Genomic DNA, 17307 nt, shown 5'->3' on the forward strand with positions numbered 1-17307 from the left:
TAATGTCATCATGGCGGACATGTGGTGTGCCCGGCTGGCTGGCATCTGGTTCCCCTTCTCTTGGTTGCAGCCCCCAGTGTCCCTTCGTGGGTCAATGGTGGTGGTGACTAGGACGGGGTCATGTGGTTTCCGCCCCAGTCAGCCTCTTTCCACTCCGAAGCCACAGTGTTGGTCTGGGGAGAGCTGCAGGCCCACGCTCGTCCATCAGACTGAATCCAGGCCCGCTGGGCCGTAGTCTCATCCCTCCTGGCCCTAAGATTCACCACAGGTAGCCCCAGCGTGCCCTCCCACACCTGTTCTCGCTTCCTCTGCCCTCCCACCCCAGGAGGCTGGCCCCTGGGATGACATCACCTGGCCCCTTGTGGGATGGTGTCAGACAGGCTTGGGCCAGGGGAGGAAGGGAGACGAGGGGAGGGGAGAGAAGGCGGGGGCTTCCTTCCTGCTCCCTCTAGGCCACCACTGAGGAAGCAGCTGTCCTCCATGAGGTGACTCCAGCCCCCTCCCCATCTTACAGGGCTCTGGGCACATTTCCACCCTTGCCATCAGCCCGCTTCGCCCGCTGCCCGTTCCCGGGGGCTCAGTATCGCTCAACGACCTCAGCCGTCTCTCGACAAAGCCTTCATCAACACCTCTGCAGTGGACCGTCCATGCGGGGACCCGGACACACAAGCCCGCCAAGAACAGAGTTAACGCCAAGGAGAAACCCAGACACGGAAGGAGTGGAATGAGCCCTGGTCTCCTCATTCAAGCCCGCCTGACCTCTGACCTTTTTGTCATGCGTGATATGAATCTGCAGGTGGGTCCTCTACAGCCTGTGATGGAGAGCACTGTCCCTGACTCAGAACCAAGGTCAGTGAGGGCGCCGCCTCAGTGCGGGGCACAGCGGGATGAGGCCAGCACATGGAGGCTGAAGGCCTGGATTCCGTCCCCAGCCCTGCCCTTCTATTAACTGGGCAGCACAACCCAGTGACTTCACCTCCCCAGGGCCGTTCCCACCATTCCCAGAAACATGCCCTGGGCACAGAAATTCTTCAAAATCGAGATTCTGCCTGGCCAACGTCCAGAACCTGTCTGAACCAAGGCCGCCAGTGGGCAGGGTCTAGAGGAGTCCTGCTTCCCAGCGCCCTGCATCAAGGTGTTCTGGGATCACAGCAGGTGCACACACTCCTGAGCCACCACGTTGGACTTCTGCCTCCTGGCTGGGCCTGGGGCCCGGTGTCTAGCTCTCATCAGCCCAGAGGCCAATCCTGAGCCCTGGCCCTCCCAGGCTCTCTCCTGCCTTCCTGCCCTCTCCTGTCTTGGCTGTGGCACCCCGATGGCCTACTGCTGAAGGCCTAGCAGCTGCCCTTCCCAGGAGCTCAGCATGCTGCATGCTCGTACCCATGAGAAGGAGATCACCATAATCTATGTGATTGTAATGAGGGTGAAAGTTCACGCCGATGCCTCACACACCGGATCGCTCTCCTTCACCTAGCACTCGGCAATTTCCTCATCTGTGGAACAGGGGTTAGTCCTCAGCACTCTATCCCCAGCACCGTTTGTTCTCTGAATTTCTCCAGCAGTCCCATAAAGGGTCTCCTTGTGTCCTGCTGTCCTGCCAGCATTCCATTCTCACAGACCTGACGGCGTCATACCCCTGCACAAAACCCTCCCACACCTCGTCTTAGCACACAAGCCCTCCTTTATTGAGAGCCTGACAATCATACAAAGCCACCAACCCCAGACCCCTCCTTGACCCCAACCCCAGGGCTCCATTACACTTCCCTGACTGTGTCATGCCATCCCTCAATCCCTCATCCTATGGCTCAGATGTGTCCTTCTAAAGGGTCTAAGCACCACCTCCTCCAGGAAGCCCTCCGTCATTCTCAAGGTCATCACTGAACACAACCATAGTAGGACCCCATGAGAGTCTGCAGCACCTTTATTAAGGTCATCCCCACAGTATTATATCCCTTTTTATGTGTCTTTTTCGCCATCTAGACTATGAACACTCCAAGAGCAGGAGTTTTTGTCTGATCTTTTTCCACAGGCCCAGAAATCAGCACAAGGCCACACAAAAACTAGATCCCCAATAAGTATGTATGAGTAAGTAAGTGGAAGTGGAGATTAAGTGAGCCAAGGGAGAAGAGTCACAGAGCGGTACAGAGCCCAAGGGCGTCAGGTGTCAGACACAGTTTAGCTGTTTTCTCCCAGGGCTGCTAGCGAGGCCCGTCCCTGGGCACAGGCCCCTGCTGCTTGCCAAGTCACGCCCAGCTGTCCCCACCGCCTGCCACAACCCCAAGGCTTCCCTGTCCCCAGCAAGCTGTGACCCTCTGAGCTTCTCCCACCCGAGGAGGCTCAGTCCCCAGAAGGAGTCAGCAAGACAGAGGCTGAGACCCTGCTCCCAGCCCCCACCTGCTGGCCCTGGGGAGGGGTGTCACCAAACAGTGCTCATGACCCAGGAAGGACAAATGTCACCCCAATGAAGCAGGCAGAACAGAAGTTGGACACAGACTGATGCACAGAAACCCACTTCACCCTTCTTGTCCTGTGCAGGAGGCTGTCCTGAGAATGACCCAACAAGGGTCTTGGAGGTCAGCCTTCAGGGTCAGAAGCCCAGGGGCTGCAGCTCCCTGCCTGCTGCCCAACCCCCCTCATCGCCCATCCCCAGCCACAGTCAACAGATTCCAGACCACCTCGGGTTATCTCAGAGGGCACCAGGTCAACAACACTTGGCCTCTGGGATAAGCTGGGCCTGACCATCTCCAAACTGCCGACTGGGGATCACAGCTACAGTTCAGAAGCCTGTCTGTGCCTACCTCCTTAGACCACCTGTCCCTGCAGTCCGTTGGAAGAAGAAAGGGGCCTGATACATTTCACCTGCCATGAGCTTTAGGAAGGGCTTGGAGCTGGCTCTGACTTGAACAGCCCTGCAGGTGAGATGTGTTCCCACTACGGAAACAGAGATGGGACTCCCAGGCATTTAACCCCCTCCAGGTCTGTCGGGGTGGGTGGGGCCGAGAACCCGGCCCTCTTTAACTTCCTTCCCGCCTGCGCCCTGGAGGCGGAGCCTGGGAAGGACCCAGGTGTGCGCCCTGCTGCGTTCAGGCAGGACGGGTTTCCGCTTTCCTCGGTTACTGAGCGCCGGGCCGGTGCGCTCTGGCGCAGCCCCGACACCTGCCAGCCGCGCAGCTCGGGGGCTCCCCACTGCTCGGGCCCCACGCCCCGCGCACACTCACTTTCACACAGGCGCCGCCTCAGCTTGCCACGGATCTTGTCGATGGCGTTGAAGTCGGACACGTGGAAGACGTGGGCGGACTTGGGCTCCGAGGCGATCTCCTCCAGCTCCTCCTTGAGCGCCTCCCCGACGCCCACGGCGAAGATGCGGATGCCCGCACGGTGGGCGGCAGCTGCAGCGTCCAGCACCAGGTCCTGGCTGCGGCCGTCGGTCAGGAGGATGGCCACCTGCTTGACGGCGTGGTCCCCCGGGCGGCCGCCGGCCTGCGGGGAGAAGCTGTGGCGTGTGATGAAGCGCAGCGCGTCGCCCGTGTTGGTGTTCCCGCCGTGGTAGGCGAGGTGCCGAGCCGCCGCCTTGACCGCCTCCCGCGAGCCGAACAGGCCCAGCTCGAAGGCCGTGGTGGGCTGGTCGCTGTAGCGCACGACCCCCACGCGGGTGCGGTCAGGGCCCACCTCGAAGGTGTCCACCAGGTTGGCCACCCACTGCCGGACCTTCTCAAAGTCCTCCTTGCCCACGCTGGAGGAGGTGTCCAAGAGGAAGACCAGGTCGTAGTGGACAGTCTTGCAACCTGCGGGGGGGAGGGGGGAGAAGAAGGGTGACCTGGGGCAAACGGATTGGGAAAGGTCACGCTGGCTGGGGGGCCTTAAAGGTCCGAACCTGGCTTTCTGAACTGGCTTATGATGATGAGTGTCCCCAAGGTTGCTGTGAGGTCCAGCTGCCAATATGTGTTCTTGCGTATAAAGGGTTAACGTTCATGGAACACCTCTCTATCAGTTTCTCCAATAGTTTTTATTTTGGTTACCAAGTGACTTGTTTTTTAAACCTACTGCAAATAACGCATGCTCATTTCAGAAAAGGCAATCGAAAAATGTTTTAAACACTTAAATTTCCATCTACAGAGAGGTCACGCTGTTAACCCAGTGTATATACCTAATTATTTTCTATTTCCACAGTTACTAATGCACGTGGGGCTGTACCAGACGCACTGATACATAGCTGTTTTCCCCACATCTGGCAACATGCTGGAAACCCTTTCCCAGTGTGGTGATGCCCGTTTCCATGGATGCAAGATGCCATTGCACAGAGCATGTAATTTATTTAGCCTTAGATGTTTAAATAGTTTATAGTATTCCAATATTATAACTCATATAAAATATATTGCACTCATGTTTTAAATATAAATTTGTAGAAATTCTGTAATGCTTTATAAAAATAGCATATTTTGATGTATAATATGCTTCTATTTTTATAAACTTTATAAGTTTTATATAAACTATACAATGCTTTTGATTAAACAAAATAGGACACTATGTAATTTATTTCTGATCCTCAGGGCAACCCTGTGCTGAGACCTTGCTCATCTCCATTTCACAATTGGTAAGATGAGGAAAAGGGTTTCTTTCTACACTCCAGAGAGCTGCACAAACATATAAGGGAACCATCAAGAAGCCTTGGTCTTGAATCTTGCAGAATCTGAGGCTTGTTCATACCACCAGCAGCAACTGACCAACGCCTGGCAAAAACATTCGTCTAGTAAAAACAAAATAAAAACAACAACAACAACAAAACAGTTTGTTAAACTATCATGTTGGCAAAAGTATAAAAAATCCCATGGTGGCCAGTGTGCGGGAGAATGTAGCCACCTCTTCTGCCACTGGCCATGGGATCTGTCACACCCATTTTCAGGGTTTTAGAAGCCTTATGAAGGAGAGGGTTTTGGATCCACCACTTCCAAATTTAGGAATTTACCCTAGTAAAACAATCAGACGAAAAGGAAGAAAAATTTTTAAAGATATCTAAGAAGTTCATGCAGCACGGGCAAGCAAAATCCTGGAGCCCAGCTCCATGCTCCCCCTACAGAACTGCTCACACGACCGTCAGCTGGGCTCATAGGGCACAGAGACCAGCAGCTGTGGAGTGCTGGCTGGAAGGAATTCTTATTTACCAACACAGATACATTCTCCCAGTGTCTTGCTGGGTCTGAAAAGCTGCGTGTCAATATGACGTCTGTGTGTGGGCTTGTGTCTGTATGCATCAGAGGACCTACAAAAAGGAATGTTGCCTACCTCTGGCAAGCAGAACTGTGGGTAAAATTTATTATTCTGTATTTCTGATGTTATATTTATAAGTAATGAATTAATTCAGAAAAGAGGAAAATAACCCTGTATTTACACACACACACACGCACACACACTTCTCCATCCCACCCTACACCAATGCCTCTCGTAAATTTTCCCTACCTACCTTTACCCCGAGTTTCTAAAATCCAAGTTGCAATCTGCTCTCGGGAGCAGAGGTAAATCCCCGCCTTCCCAGGATTGCTCCCTAACAGGATTAGAGCTTTTGGAGTGTTTGCCCAGATGTGTGGACTCAAGAGATAATTCCTGGGGAGTTTTCCTCCTTGACACAAAAGGTCATCCTTTTGTCTTCGGGACAATGATGCCCCAGCCTGTGCAGGGTAATTGCTGCTGTGGGCCAAGCAGGACCCAGCCTGTGGGCTGTAATCCCTGAGCAAATTTGGGTTAAGGCTGCAGACAGTTCATTTGTTCCAGAGGCCTCACCCAGGGGCCCTCTGGCACTCTGGTCCATGCTCTCCTGTGGGTAGGGAGCAGACTGCATGGTGTGTGCATGAGAATTAGGTGTGCTGTCTCGGGAAGGGCTCTGACCTCGACGGGGGTGCCCTCGGCTCCGCCACGGGCAAGAGCCATGTGTGCAAGCCCTGACGGTGAACGCTCTCCACTGGGCTGCTGTTTTGCATGCTTTAAAATGAGGGCTGGGAGGGGATGGTCCTTGGGCCCTCCCTGTGTGTCGGCTGTGTGTGCTCTTGGGCTCATCTCTATGGACACAGAACCCGACACTCCTCCCGTGAAGACCAGGCCATGCATGGTCATCACTGTCTCTCCAGCTAGCTGGGCTTTGAGAGGCTCAGGCAAAGTGAAATACAGGAGGGGACTTGGGAAAAACACAGAAACACAAGGTCTGGGGTTTTTGCCTGTGTCTGCTTCCTCGGCAGGCTCAGGGAACACAGCGTGGGCTCAGGCGGGCGCTTCCTTGTGGGCACCCTCCTCACCTGCTGGGGGCTTTGGGCTGTCTTGGCCTCAGTTCCTCATCTGCAAAACGGGGTGGTTTCGCAGCCAGGTGCTCGCCCTGCCGCCCCGGGGCCCGTCCCAGGAGGGGTCCACCTGTGCCCGGAGGAGCCCAGCATGCAGCCTCTGTGCGGGTGCCATGACCCAGACCCGCTCGTGTTCCTGAGCCCTCCTTCGCGTCTCCCCGCGGATGGCGCCTTCCCCAGGAGGCCCTCAGACAGGTGGGCTGGACCACCATCCCGTCACGCCTCACCCCTCCTGCCCCTGCCGCCTCTTCTCCAGCGAACTTCCCACTCCCCCATCTCCTCCAGAGGCGTGTTGTCCTTGCGGTCCCGGCCGCCTCTTCTGGCGGGCCTCCAGTGTGTCCATTTCTACTGGAATATGCCCCAAAACCCTTCACAGGACAACGCGACACAGTCCTACCCCTGCCCTCTGTCCCCAGAAGCCTGCAAGCACTCGACAGAGACGAGCTCACGGCACACTGTGCGGTCCACTCGGGATGTGGGTTCCGACAGCTCATCGTTCTCCCGCACTCTCCCGCATACACACACTCACACACTCGCACAGACACACTCCCCTCAGACTCTCACACTTACACTTTCACATACGCTCACACTCACACACGTGCTGACAGTCCCACACTCTCACTTTCACTCAGTCACACACACCCCTCACTCTCACACGCCTATACTCACCTTTACACACACTCACTGTCACACGCTCACCCTCAGACTTTCACACTCACATACTCCCTTTTATACACTCCCCAGCTCTATCACACTCACACACACATGCTCCCACATTCACACACTTTCTCACGCCCCCACACACTCACCACACTCTCTCACACTCGTGCACTCTCGTCTACACACACTCCGACAATCTCATACCTCACACCGGGTCACACATGCCCTCAGACTCTCACTCGTACGCACACTTGCACATACTGTCCCCAGCCCTATCACACACTCACACACCCACACACTCTCGCTCACACAAGCACATGCCCTCGCTGGATGACTGGCTACCCCCCGCGCCGGCGAGTACAGCTGACAGTCACACCTGCCGGGTGGCCCACCTCCCTCTCTCACGCCGCCAGTGCCCAGCACACTCACAGGCCACGTCTGCACCCCACGCTCTCACACGCACACACACTGCACTCAGACGCTCACACGCACACTCGCTCCCCCCTCACACGTGCACACGCACGCTCACGCGCGCAGACACCCACACTGGCCCGGCAGCTCGGCACCCAGCCCCGGCTCATTCCTCGGTGGCCCCACCTGCCCTCTGGGCCCGGCAGCCGGGGTCCCGATGCCACAGCAGCAGCAACCAGAGAAGGCAGGCCGCGGCGTCGCCTCGCAGGCCCGCCACGGCTCTCCCGCGCTCGGGAGCACGCATCTCTCGGCCGGGAAGGGACGGCGTTGGGATCTACTGGAACATGCCCTGTGTGGAGAAGAACACACCTTCAGAGAAGGGTCTCGGGGCCGTGAAGCCAAAGAAGCAGCCCCAGGCCTGTGTGCGAGGAAGGCCGCGCCCCGGCCTCCCATCTGCCTTCGGCCCCCAGCAAATGCGCACCGAGGACCTGCCAGGCCCCTCACTCCCGGCCACGCAGGCCCACCCCTTGGCAGCAGCACCACATTTTGATTGTAATCTCTGCTTCTGAGCATTTAACAGCCTGTTCCTTTGTTTAATATGCTGTAAGAGGGCACCTTGGTACCTAAATCGTGGCCCATATATAATTATTTTCCTAGAGCAGGTTTGTAGGAAAACACTTAGGGCATCATATGAAATCTTGTAAAAGGACCCTGATAGAAATTCTCGAACTTCTTTCCGAAGAGGTTGCACGGGCTCTCACTGCCTCCAGCCGCGCGGGAGTGTGTGGGGTGTGGGGGGCCCCCCTCACCGCATCCTTGGCAGCTGGGACACGGTCGTTCCCTCCATCTGCCGGCTCTAAAGGAGAGACATTGCTTTTTCCTTTCTATGCATTTCTTTGACTTAGGACGCTTATTAGCTAGGTGTATTTCTCTTTCTGCATATTTTATTTTCATGGGGACATCCATTTCAGAAAGTAGTTGTCACTGTTAAAGCCAAGATCCAGGAAAGGGAAAACAGGTTATAGAAGTCTGAGATATTTATCAGTTGCCCTCACGTGCCGGGTGCTGAGGGCAGGCAGATGAAGGACACTGAACCCCCACCCTCAAGGGCAGTCAGTGACACCTGGAAAACAGTAAGACGTGGGCCCTGGGCACCGGCACAGGGACGTTCAGGGGTGACGGGAGCACTGGGACGGTGCCGTCACATGACCATTTCAGGGGTAGGCCAGGCCTCCTGGATGAGTGACAGCCAAGCCAATTTTAGAAAACTGAGTAGGACTCAACCAGATAAAAGCAGGTGATAGTTTCAGTCAGAGGGAACAGCATCTGCAAAATCCCAGAGGAAAGCCAAGGCATGGCACTAGGAGAACGTCCCCCAAGCAGGACAGGTATGTGGGCTCTTCTCTGGGCAGATACCTGAATTTTCGGTCCTGTCCCCACCACCCTCAGGGAAAACTGCCCTCATCACTAACGGCCCCCTGCAAGTGCACAGGGTATATAATAGCCCCCTGACAACACCCCAAAAGTATCATACTAAGGAGGCAGCCACAGGAGCAAGAAGAAAGGCACTTTCCTAAAACGGTACATGGAGGGGCAGAGGCCAAGGTTGACCAGAGGGTGCAGGGGGAGGAGAGACACAGAATCTCAGCAAGTCCAGAGGGCCGCCCACCCCTCTCATCCTTCAAAGCTGTAGGTAAGCATGGACTCATCTGTCTCGTTCACTCTGCTGCCCGAAACCTAGAACAGTTCCTGGCACACAGTGGGCGTCTGACGAATAAATACTAGATTTAGTGGTGAATGACATGGTCATGTTGTTATCTGAGGTGGCTAGGGGCCCTTCATTAGAAGAAAACAGACGGAGCACCTGGGTGGCTCAGTTGGTTGAGCGTCTGCCTTCGGCTCGGGTGGTGTTCCCAGGGTCCTGGGATCGAGCCCCATGTCAGACTCGCTGCTCAGTGGGGAGTCTGCTTCTACCTCTGCCCCTCCCCCTGCTCGTGCTCTCTCTCTCTCTCTCTCATGCTTTCTCTCTCAAATAAATAAATAAAATCTTAAAAAAAAAAAAAAGAAAACAGACATAACCATAGTGTCCAGTATTTTCCAGGGCTCAAGAAATGTGGTCATTTCCCTCATTGTTGAAAGTGGGTGGAAGCAGGGCAAAACCAGGGTTTCTAGAGGAATCTTGGTCATGCATCTTCCCAAATACACACATGAATACAGAAAACTGCAGACCAACATCCCCTATGAATGAGATGCAAAAGTACTTAACAGGAGACTAGAAACCCAAATTCGGCAGCACACTGGAAGGGTTATACACCATGACCACATGGGATTCACCTCAGGAATGCAAGGCTGGTTCAACGTACAAAAATCAACCCATGAGATCCAAAGGGGTACATGCACTCTGATGATTACAGCAGCAATGTCCACAATAGCCAAACTGGAAAGAGCCAAGATGTCCATCGACAGATGAATGGATAAAGAAGAAGTGGTATATATATATAATGGAATATTATGCAGCCATCAAAAGGAATGAGATCCTGGGGCGCCTGGGTGGCTCAGTTGGTTAAGCAACTGCCTTCGGCTCAGGTCATGATCCTGGAGTCCAGGGATCGAGTCCCGCATCGGGCTCCCTGCTCAGCAGGGAGTCTGCTTCTCCCTCTCCCGCTCCTCCCTCTTGTGCTCTCTCTCTCTCTCACTCTCTCTCTCAAATAAATAAATAAAATCTTTAAAAAAAAAAAAAAAGGAATGAGATCTTGTCATTTGCAATGATGTGGTTGGAACTGGAGGCTGTTATGCTGAGCGAAATAAGTCAATCAGAGAAAGACATGTATCATATGACCTCACTGATATGAGGAATTCTTAATCTCAGGAAACAAACTGAGGGTTGCTGTAGTGGTGGGGGTTGGGAGGGATGGGGTGGCTGGGTGATAGACATTGGGGAGGGTATGTGCTATGGTGAGCGCTGTGAATTGTGCAAGACTGTTGAATCACAGACCTGTACCTCTGAAACAAATAATGCAATATATGTTAAGAAGAAAAAAAAAGAAGAAGATAGCAGGAGGGGAAGAATGAAGGGGGGGAAATTGGTGGGGGAGACAAACCATGAGAGACGATGGACTCTGAAAAACTGAGGGTTCTAGAGGGGAGGGGAGTGGGAGGATGGGTTAGCCCGGTGATGGGTATTAAAGAGGGCACGTTCTGCATGGAGCACTGGGTGTTATGCACAAACAATGAATCATGGAACACTACATCTAAAACTAATGATATAATGTATGGTGATTAACATAACAATAAAAAATTTTTAAAAAATCAACCCATGAGTCACACTGAACCAATAGAGCAAAGGAAAACACACACGGTGAGCCCAAATGATATGGAAGCACTTGACAAAATCTAACTCCCTTTCATGATAAAAACACTCGTTACACTAAGACGGTAAGGAAACTTTTCAATGTGACAAAGGCCACATACAAAAAAAACAGATAATAACAGACCCTACCTCACAGTGGGTTGTGGCACGGGATTGCTGTAGGGATTGAACACTAAAACTGAACGTAAAGCCCTTAGCCTGATGCCTCAACCTCTCAAGGCCACACGGCTGACGTGAGCCAGAGCTGGACTCTGTCACAGGCCTATTTCTTGAGGCCACTGGCCATCCATAGGGTCCCGCCACTGGGGCAAAGCCCGGCATTGGTAAAGAGCTTCTATGCTGAACACACTGCACCTCTCCATCCTTACAACAACCCCAGCGGGTGGCTATCGACATCCCCCTTTACAGGTGAGCAAGCTGAGACTGGGAGTGGGGGAAGACCCCCCAGGGCACACCCTGCTGGTGGGTGAAAGCCCACCCAGGGCACTCAGAGACAATCACCCCTGACTGTAAGCTCCCCTGGGGGTGTCTTTGCCCACCACCATCCCTCTCACCCAGCCAGCTAGTTACCCCATCAGGGCCCAGGGAGGATTGTGGAGTTAAAAATCCACAGTCTGGTTTTTCCCTCTAGAGAACAGGCCGGGGAGAGCATGCTGACCATGTGCACGGTGAGCGCGGTGCCGTTACCAACCCCCTCCCTGAGGTCTCAGCAGACCTGCAAGCTGCCCTGTTCCCCGACCTGGCCAGTGACGGACCTGGCGTGTGCCCGTAGCACAGACAACGTCGCTCGGTGCAAGTGGCTCGTAATGGCAGGGATGGGCTGGCGTCAGGCCCAGAGGACACCGGAGCCCACACTCTCTCTCACAGTCGCTGTTAACAAGGACCCCGCGCTTACGAAGCGCCAAGAGCCACCTAGGGCTTCACAGGTAAGAACTCATTTAATCTGAACAATAGGTATCAGGAGGTGCGGTTTGCTGAGTAAGAAACTGAGCACAAAGGGCTTAGCAATCTGCCCGGGACTCCATACCTCAGAGCCGGGACGCAGTCCCAGGCAATATGACCACAGGCCAGGCTCCTCATCACTCAGCAACGTTGCTTCTCTCGGGCTGTGGAACCCGGCTGGTGCAACACTTCCAACTTAGGCACAGAAACAATGTGAGAAACGGGCAAAGCATATAGTCAAAACCCAAATTCTGATCACCCAGTTCACAGGAAAGAAGAGAACAAGGACACCAGGGGGAAAGGCAGGGAAGAAACCTGATAATAACCAGAAGGAAGAGAAGCTGGCTAAATCAGTCTGTTCATTGATGTTTCAAATGGTGAGCTGACCTTACAGACCTGGGGGAAACCCTACTTGGCTATGGTGTAGAACTCTTTCTGTATATATGTTTGTATTCAATTTGCTAATATTTTGTAGAGGACTTTTGCATCTATATTCATGAGAGATATTGGTCTTTTTCTTTTCTTGGAAGGTCTTTGCCTGGTTTGGGGAGGTAGAGTAACACTACCTTCATGGGGTGAGGTAGGAAATGTTCCTTGCGTTTCTATCCTCTGGAAGAGACTCTAGAGGACAGAATGGCCTTCTGCCCAGGAATATACATGGAGTGTTCACAACAAAATGCCCACTGAGGCAGGCAGGCCTGGTATGGGATCCCAGCTTTCTTCCTTAGCCGTATGAATGAGCATTGCAGCCCCATAAAAAGGGGGTGATTTCTACACCATCAGGGGTGCTGTGAGGGTTACACAACATGCTTTCTGCAAAGCACAGAGCACAGATGCTAAAATAGACCAAGTGTGCAGGAAAGGTGAGATTTGGGAGAGCCTGTCTCCCCACCTTCCCCAGCCCACCTCAGGTGGCAACCCCATCAAGCATGGGTGCCATGATTCTAGCTCTCTGTCTGTCTCCAGGCTCTGAGCTCTTTCCTGGGCTCAGCTGCCCAGCTGGCATGATGCAGGCCACACCCTGTCCCTGGGAGGCAGAGCCTGGCCATTAGTCTCCAAAAGTCCAGCAATTAATTTGCTGAGCTGAGTTCCTGCCACAAGCCAGCCCATTGCCATAGTAACCAGTGTTCCCTATCCAGGGCCCCAGAGAGAGGGGAGGGAAGACACTGAGCAGAACACAATTTAAAGGGAGAAAATGAGATCTGGCGCATTGGAGGGCAGCCCGGGCAGAGAGCGCACTGGGTCTACACAGAGGGTCTGGCCGCTGCCCACTGCGGGGAGGGGCTGGGGGACCGAGGGGCTGCTGACATGTTGCCAGGGTGACGGGCGATGCTCTGGGCAGGAATCCACTGGAGCCATAAAAGCATGGCTCGGGGCGTCCAGACTGAGCTCTGAGCCTCGGGGGCTCACCTGCAGGGCTGCGGGGTGATGTCAGCTACACCTGCTGGTCAGATGGGGAGGAGGGAGCTGGGTGGCTTCCTCTCTGCCAGGGGAGCCAGGGAAGCACTGGAAAGCCTGAGTCCTGAATTCGAACCTGGCTTTGTGTGAGCTGGATCGAGTCCTCCTGGGTCAATAAATATGTACCGAGTATCTCCTGTACGCTGAGGATTATCAGGGGCGCTGGCTTCTCCCGGGGCAGCGAGCATCGTGATGAAGCTCCTCAACCAGAATCCCTGGGTTCAAATTCTTAAGAGCTGTGCAAACCAGGGGAGTCACTTCACCTCTCTGGACCTCAGCCCTTTCATGTAAGAGTGGGGATAACAATACCTATCTCACTGGAAGAGTTAACTGAATCGCTACATGTACAAAACTTAGGATGATGCCTGACCAGAGTGAGTACTGAAGGCACATTATTTTTGTGATTTTCTAATCCTTTGTTTTCTCACCTATAAAATGGAAAGGAGATCCCCTCCTCCGTGGATCTGTAGAGGAGATGAGGCAATGAGTGGGGTTCTAAGCTTGTATAAAGCCAGATGTTGGCCAACAGGGCCACAAACAATGTTGAGGGGAGATTCTCGATCTAAGCTACTCAGCATTCAGCTGAGGGTGACTGCAGGGGGCACCGGGAATCGCACTGTTTTACCGTCTAATGCAAGTATGCCCTAAATGCATGTTAACACTGACTAAGCACCAGGCACGTAGGATAGGACACTCTGTCCAGAGATGGCAGCCTCATGGTGGAAACAGACAAGCAAGAAGATGCTTACATTTCCATGCGATCAGAGCTCTGCTAGAGGGAAGGACAAGCACCTACCTCGGGCCTGGGAGGTCAGCAAAGGCTTCCTGGAGGAGGTGACATCTGAGTTGAGCCTGGGAAGATGAGTGGGGAGTAGGCAGGAGGACAAGGGTTGCCTTCACCAGCGATGACCGGCCTCCCTTTGAGGAACATTCATGGGATAAGCAAGAAGTACAGTATTTTGGTTTTTTTTTTAAAGATTTTATTTATTTATTCATAAGAGACAGAGAGAGAGAGAGAGAGAGAGGCAGAGGGAGAAGCAGGTTCCCCGCTGAGCACGGAGCCCGATGCGGGACTCGATCCCAGGAGTCCGGGATCATGACCTGAGCCGAAGGCAGATGCTTAACCATCTGAGCCACCCAGGCGCCCAAGAAGTACAGTATTTTGGAGGAGGGAATGAAGGCTGAAGGAGAAGGTAGGGATTTGGGAAGAGGAAGGCATTTAAATTTGAGGAAAGAGTGTTCATAAAGACAGCCTAGGGACTTGTGTGGTGACCCAGAGAAAGCGGTCAGACTGCCTGGAGACTTCCTGAGACCAGTGGATGTTCTCATGCACGGGAGCAGCATCTACCCTGCGCAGACGGGTGGACGAAGCAGAGGGGCCAATGTGGAGGGGGGGTGCAGCATCCAAAGAGACATAGACCACCTTCCCCAGGATGACCGCGGACGCCATGACATGCGTGACTGGCAGGGAGTGGAGGGAGAGAGGAGGATGTGGAGGAGGGGAGTCCAGATTCCCATTTTGAACACCTGGAGCCAGTCACTGCTGGTGGCGGGGATGAGGAGTTCCCACTGGACACACGGAATGAGTCTGAGGCACCTAGAAGGCAGCCAGATGGAGAAGTCAAAGACAGACACTTGAGTCTAGAGCTCAGAAGAGGAATTGGGGCTGGGGAGACCCCTGGAGATGAGCAGAGGGAGTGCAAGTCAGAGATCTGGGGTACGGTGTGTTGGCGAGGGGCTGAGGACAGGAGCCAATCTCTCCACCTCCCATGCCACGTGGGCCCCTTCTCATTGCCACACCTAGTAATCGAAGCGGGCACACAGGGCACCCCTGTATTTTTAGTCTGTTCTCTGATCCAGTATTCTTCAATGGTGAGAGCTCTGTGTGTGGTATTTTTAACTAAGCAACAATGACAACAAACCTCAAGAGAATGGAAAGACAAGCCACAGAGTAGGAGAAAATATCTGCAGAAGACCCAGCTGCTGAAGAACTGTGATCCAAAATATACAAAGAACTCTTAAAACTCAACAATAAGAAAACAAACAACCTGATTTGAAGAATGGGCCCACGTTCTGAACAGGCACATCACCAAAGAAGATACACAGCCAGCCAGTAATCACGTGGAGAGATGCTCCACGCCACGTGGCATCAGAAAACCGTAAAATAAAACTACATCCCACGACACACCTACGAGAATGGCCAAAGTCTGCACACGGACAATACCAGATGCTGGTGAGGATGCTCACTCACGGCTCGTGGGAACACAGAATGACGCAGCCAAACAGGAAGAGAGTTTAGCAGTTTCTCACAAACTAAACATGCTCTTCCCATGTGGTCCAACAACCATGCTCCTTGGTATTTACCCAAAGGAGCTGAAAACGTATTTTAGCTGAAAACACTAAAAACCTGCATGTGGATGTGGACGGCAGCTGCATTCACAATTGCCCAAACCTGGAAGCATTCAAAATGTCCTTCTATAGGTGAACAGATCTGTAAACTGTGGTCCACCCAGACAAGGAAATATTATTCAGCACTCAAAAGAAATGACCTCTCAGGCCATGAAAAGACATGGAAGGACCCTAAATCCTTATCAGTCAGTGAAAGAAGCCAATCTGAAAAGGCTGCACACCGTAGGAGTCCAACTCCGTGACATTCTGGAAAAGGCAAAATCATGGAGACCGTAAAGGGACCCATGGCTGCCAGGGGGCTGGCGTGGGGAAGGAGAGCACAGAGGACTCCTAGGGCAGTAAAAATATATGTCAAAACCTATAGAATGGCAGCTGATCCAACTGTCTGGGCGGTAACAATAGAATAACCTTACAAGGACACAGTCAGATACACGCAAACAGAACGGTGCTGGTTTCTGCCGCAACGTGTTCTCTCTTCATAACAAACTGGCAAAGGGGTGTCAAGTTCAGGAGAGTTACAGTATGTGCCCCGGATCACACAGCCAGGGGGTGACAGAACTGGGGTTCAATCCCAGGCCATCGTGAACCTAGATTTGGGGTCTGTTTCACTGGAGCAAAAAGGACCGGTCTCTGTCCTCTGACAGCAGCGCATGCCTGGGTGCCTGGAGGGAGGGGAGGCAAGAAGGAGCCCGTGCCTCCTGCAGTCTTTGGTCCTGCTAACGAGCAAGAACATCCGTCCAGTCCTGTGTCCTCCTCAGTAGCGCATCACAAGATTTAAATGGAATCTGCTTAAAACCTACATCGCCAAAGCACAGGACTCATCTGGCTGAAGGAGATGGAGCTGGAGTGAGGGATGTGACCTCCTTCTTTATGCTTGGGGATTCAAAAATATTTCCTCTCTGTTGTTGGGTTTTTTTTTTTTTCCCCTAAGAAGAGGCAGGATGCCAGTCGTTTCTCTCCCAGTTGCTACAATTTGTGAATGAAACTCAAGCTCTGTCTATTCTTCAAACAACGCGTATTTCTTAAACTGGCCCCCGGAGGACTTGGAAGGTGACCCTCACCCTGAAGCTGGCACCTGATGCTTCACTGTTCTGCATGGTCGGTGGAGTTGTTAATTTATTAACTCAGCAAGGATGCACTGCATCCCAGACCACGTGCCGGGCATTTTCTAATCATTCAATCAATATCCCTGTCTCCGCGGAGCCTACTTTCTAGGAAAAGAGGAGAACGCGAAACAAGGAAACAAGTAAAGCAACAATAGGGTTTCAGAGAAGAGCCGATTTGGGCACAACGGGATGAAGTGATAGATGTTGATTTGGGTAGGACAGTTTTTACACTTTGTTAAAAGGACAGTCTCCGATGTGGGGACATTGAACAGAGATCTGAATAACGGGAAGGAGCCAGCCATCCAGAAAGAGGGGTGTGGTGAGGGGTAAGAGGCCTCGCTCAGTTCCTGGATTCCTGAAACCAGCAGCCTGGGAAGTGGCCTCAGCCCTCAGATTCCCCCGTACCTCATGGTCTGCACATGCTCACAAGAACCCAATAAGGCCCCTACTGCACAAATATGATCCATAACCTCGTGGATGAATCCTGCCTCACTGCCTCTGGACAAAGCTCAGAGTGTCCCCCATCACAGACCTTCACGGGCTGGCTTGGACCCACCTCTCTGGCCTCCCCTCTGTCACCTGACTGCATGTCAGCTCGGCCCTATGTGACCTGTGACCCAGG

At 53.1% G+C, this 17307-nt stretch overlaps 1 protein-coding gene across 1 annotated transcript in view; it reads right to left on the reverse strand.

Annotated features, from left to right (window-relative positions):
* Positions 1 to 17307, reverse strand: part of COL22A1 (collagen type XXII alpha 1 chain) — a 247120-nt gene that overhangs the window by 218757 nt on the left and 11056 nt on the right. The window contains exons 2-3 of the mRNA XM_032416080.1: positions 7587 to 7749; positions 3219 to 3785 (exon numbers count right to left, since the gene is read on the reverse strand). Of these exons, the coding sequence (XP_032271971.1) occupies positions 3219 to 3785; positions 7587 to 7704 (685 nt within the window). The 5' untranslated portion in view covers positions 7705 to 7749. The remainder of the gene's footprint in view (positions 1 to 3218; positions 3786 to 7586; positions 7750 to 17307) is intronic.

The sequence above is a fragment of the Phoca vitulina genome, unplaced genomic scaffold (assembly GCF_004348235.1).
Source record: "Phoca vitulina isolate PV1807 unplaced genomic scaffold, GSC_HSeal_1.0 scaffold18, whole genome shotgun sequence".
In the NCBI taxonomy this organism is placed as follows: Eukaryota; Metazoa; Chordata; class Mammalia; order Carnivora; family Phocidae; genus Phoca; species Phoca vitulina.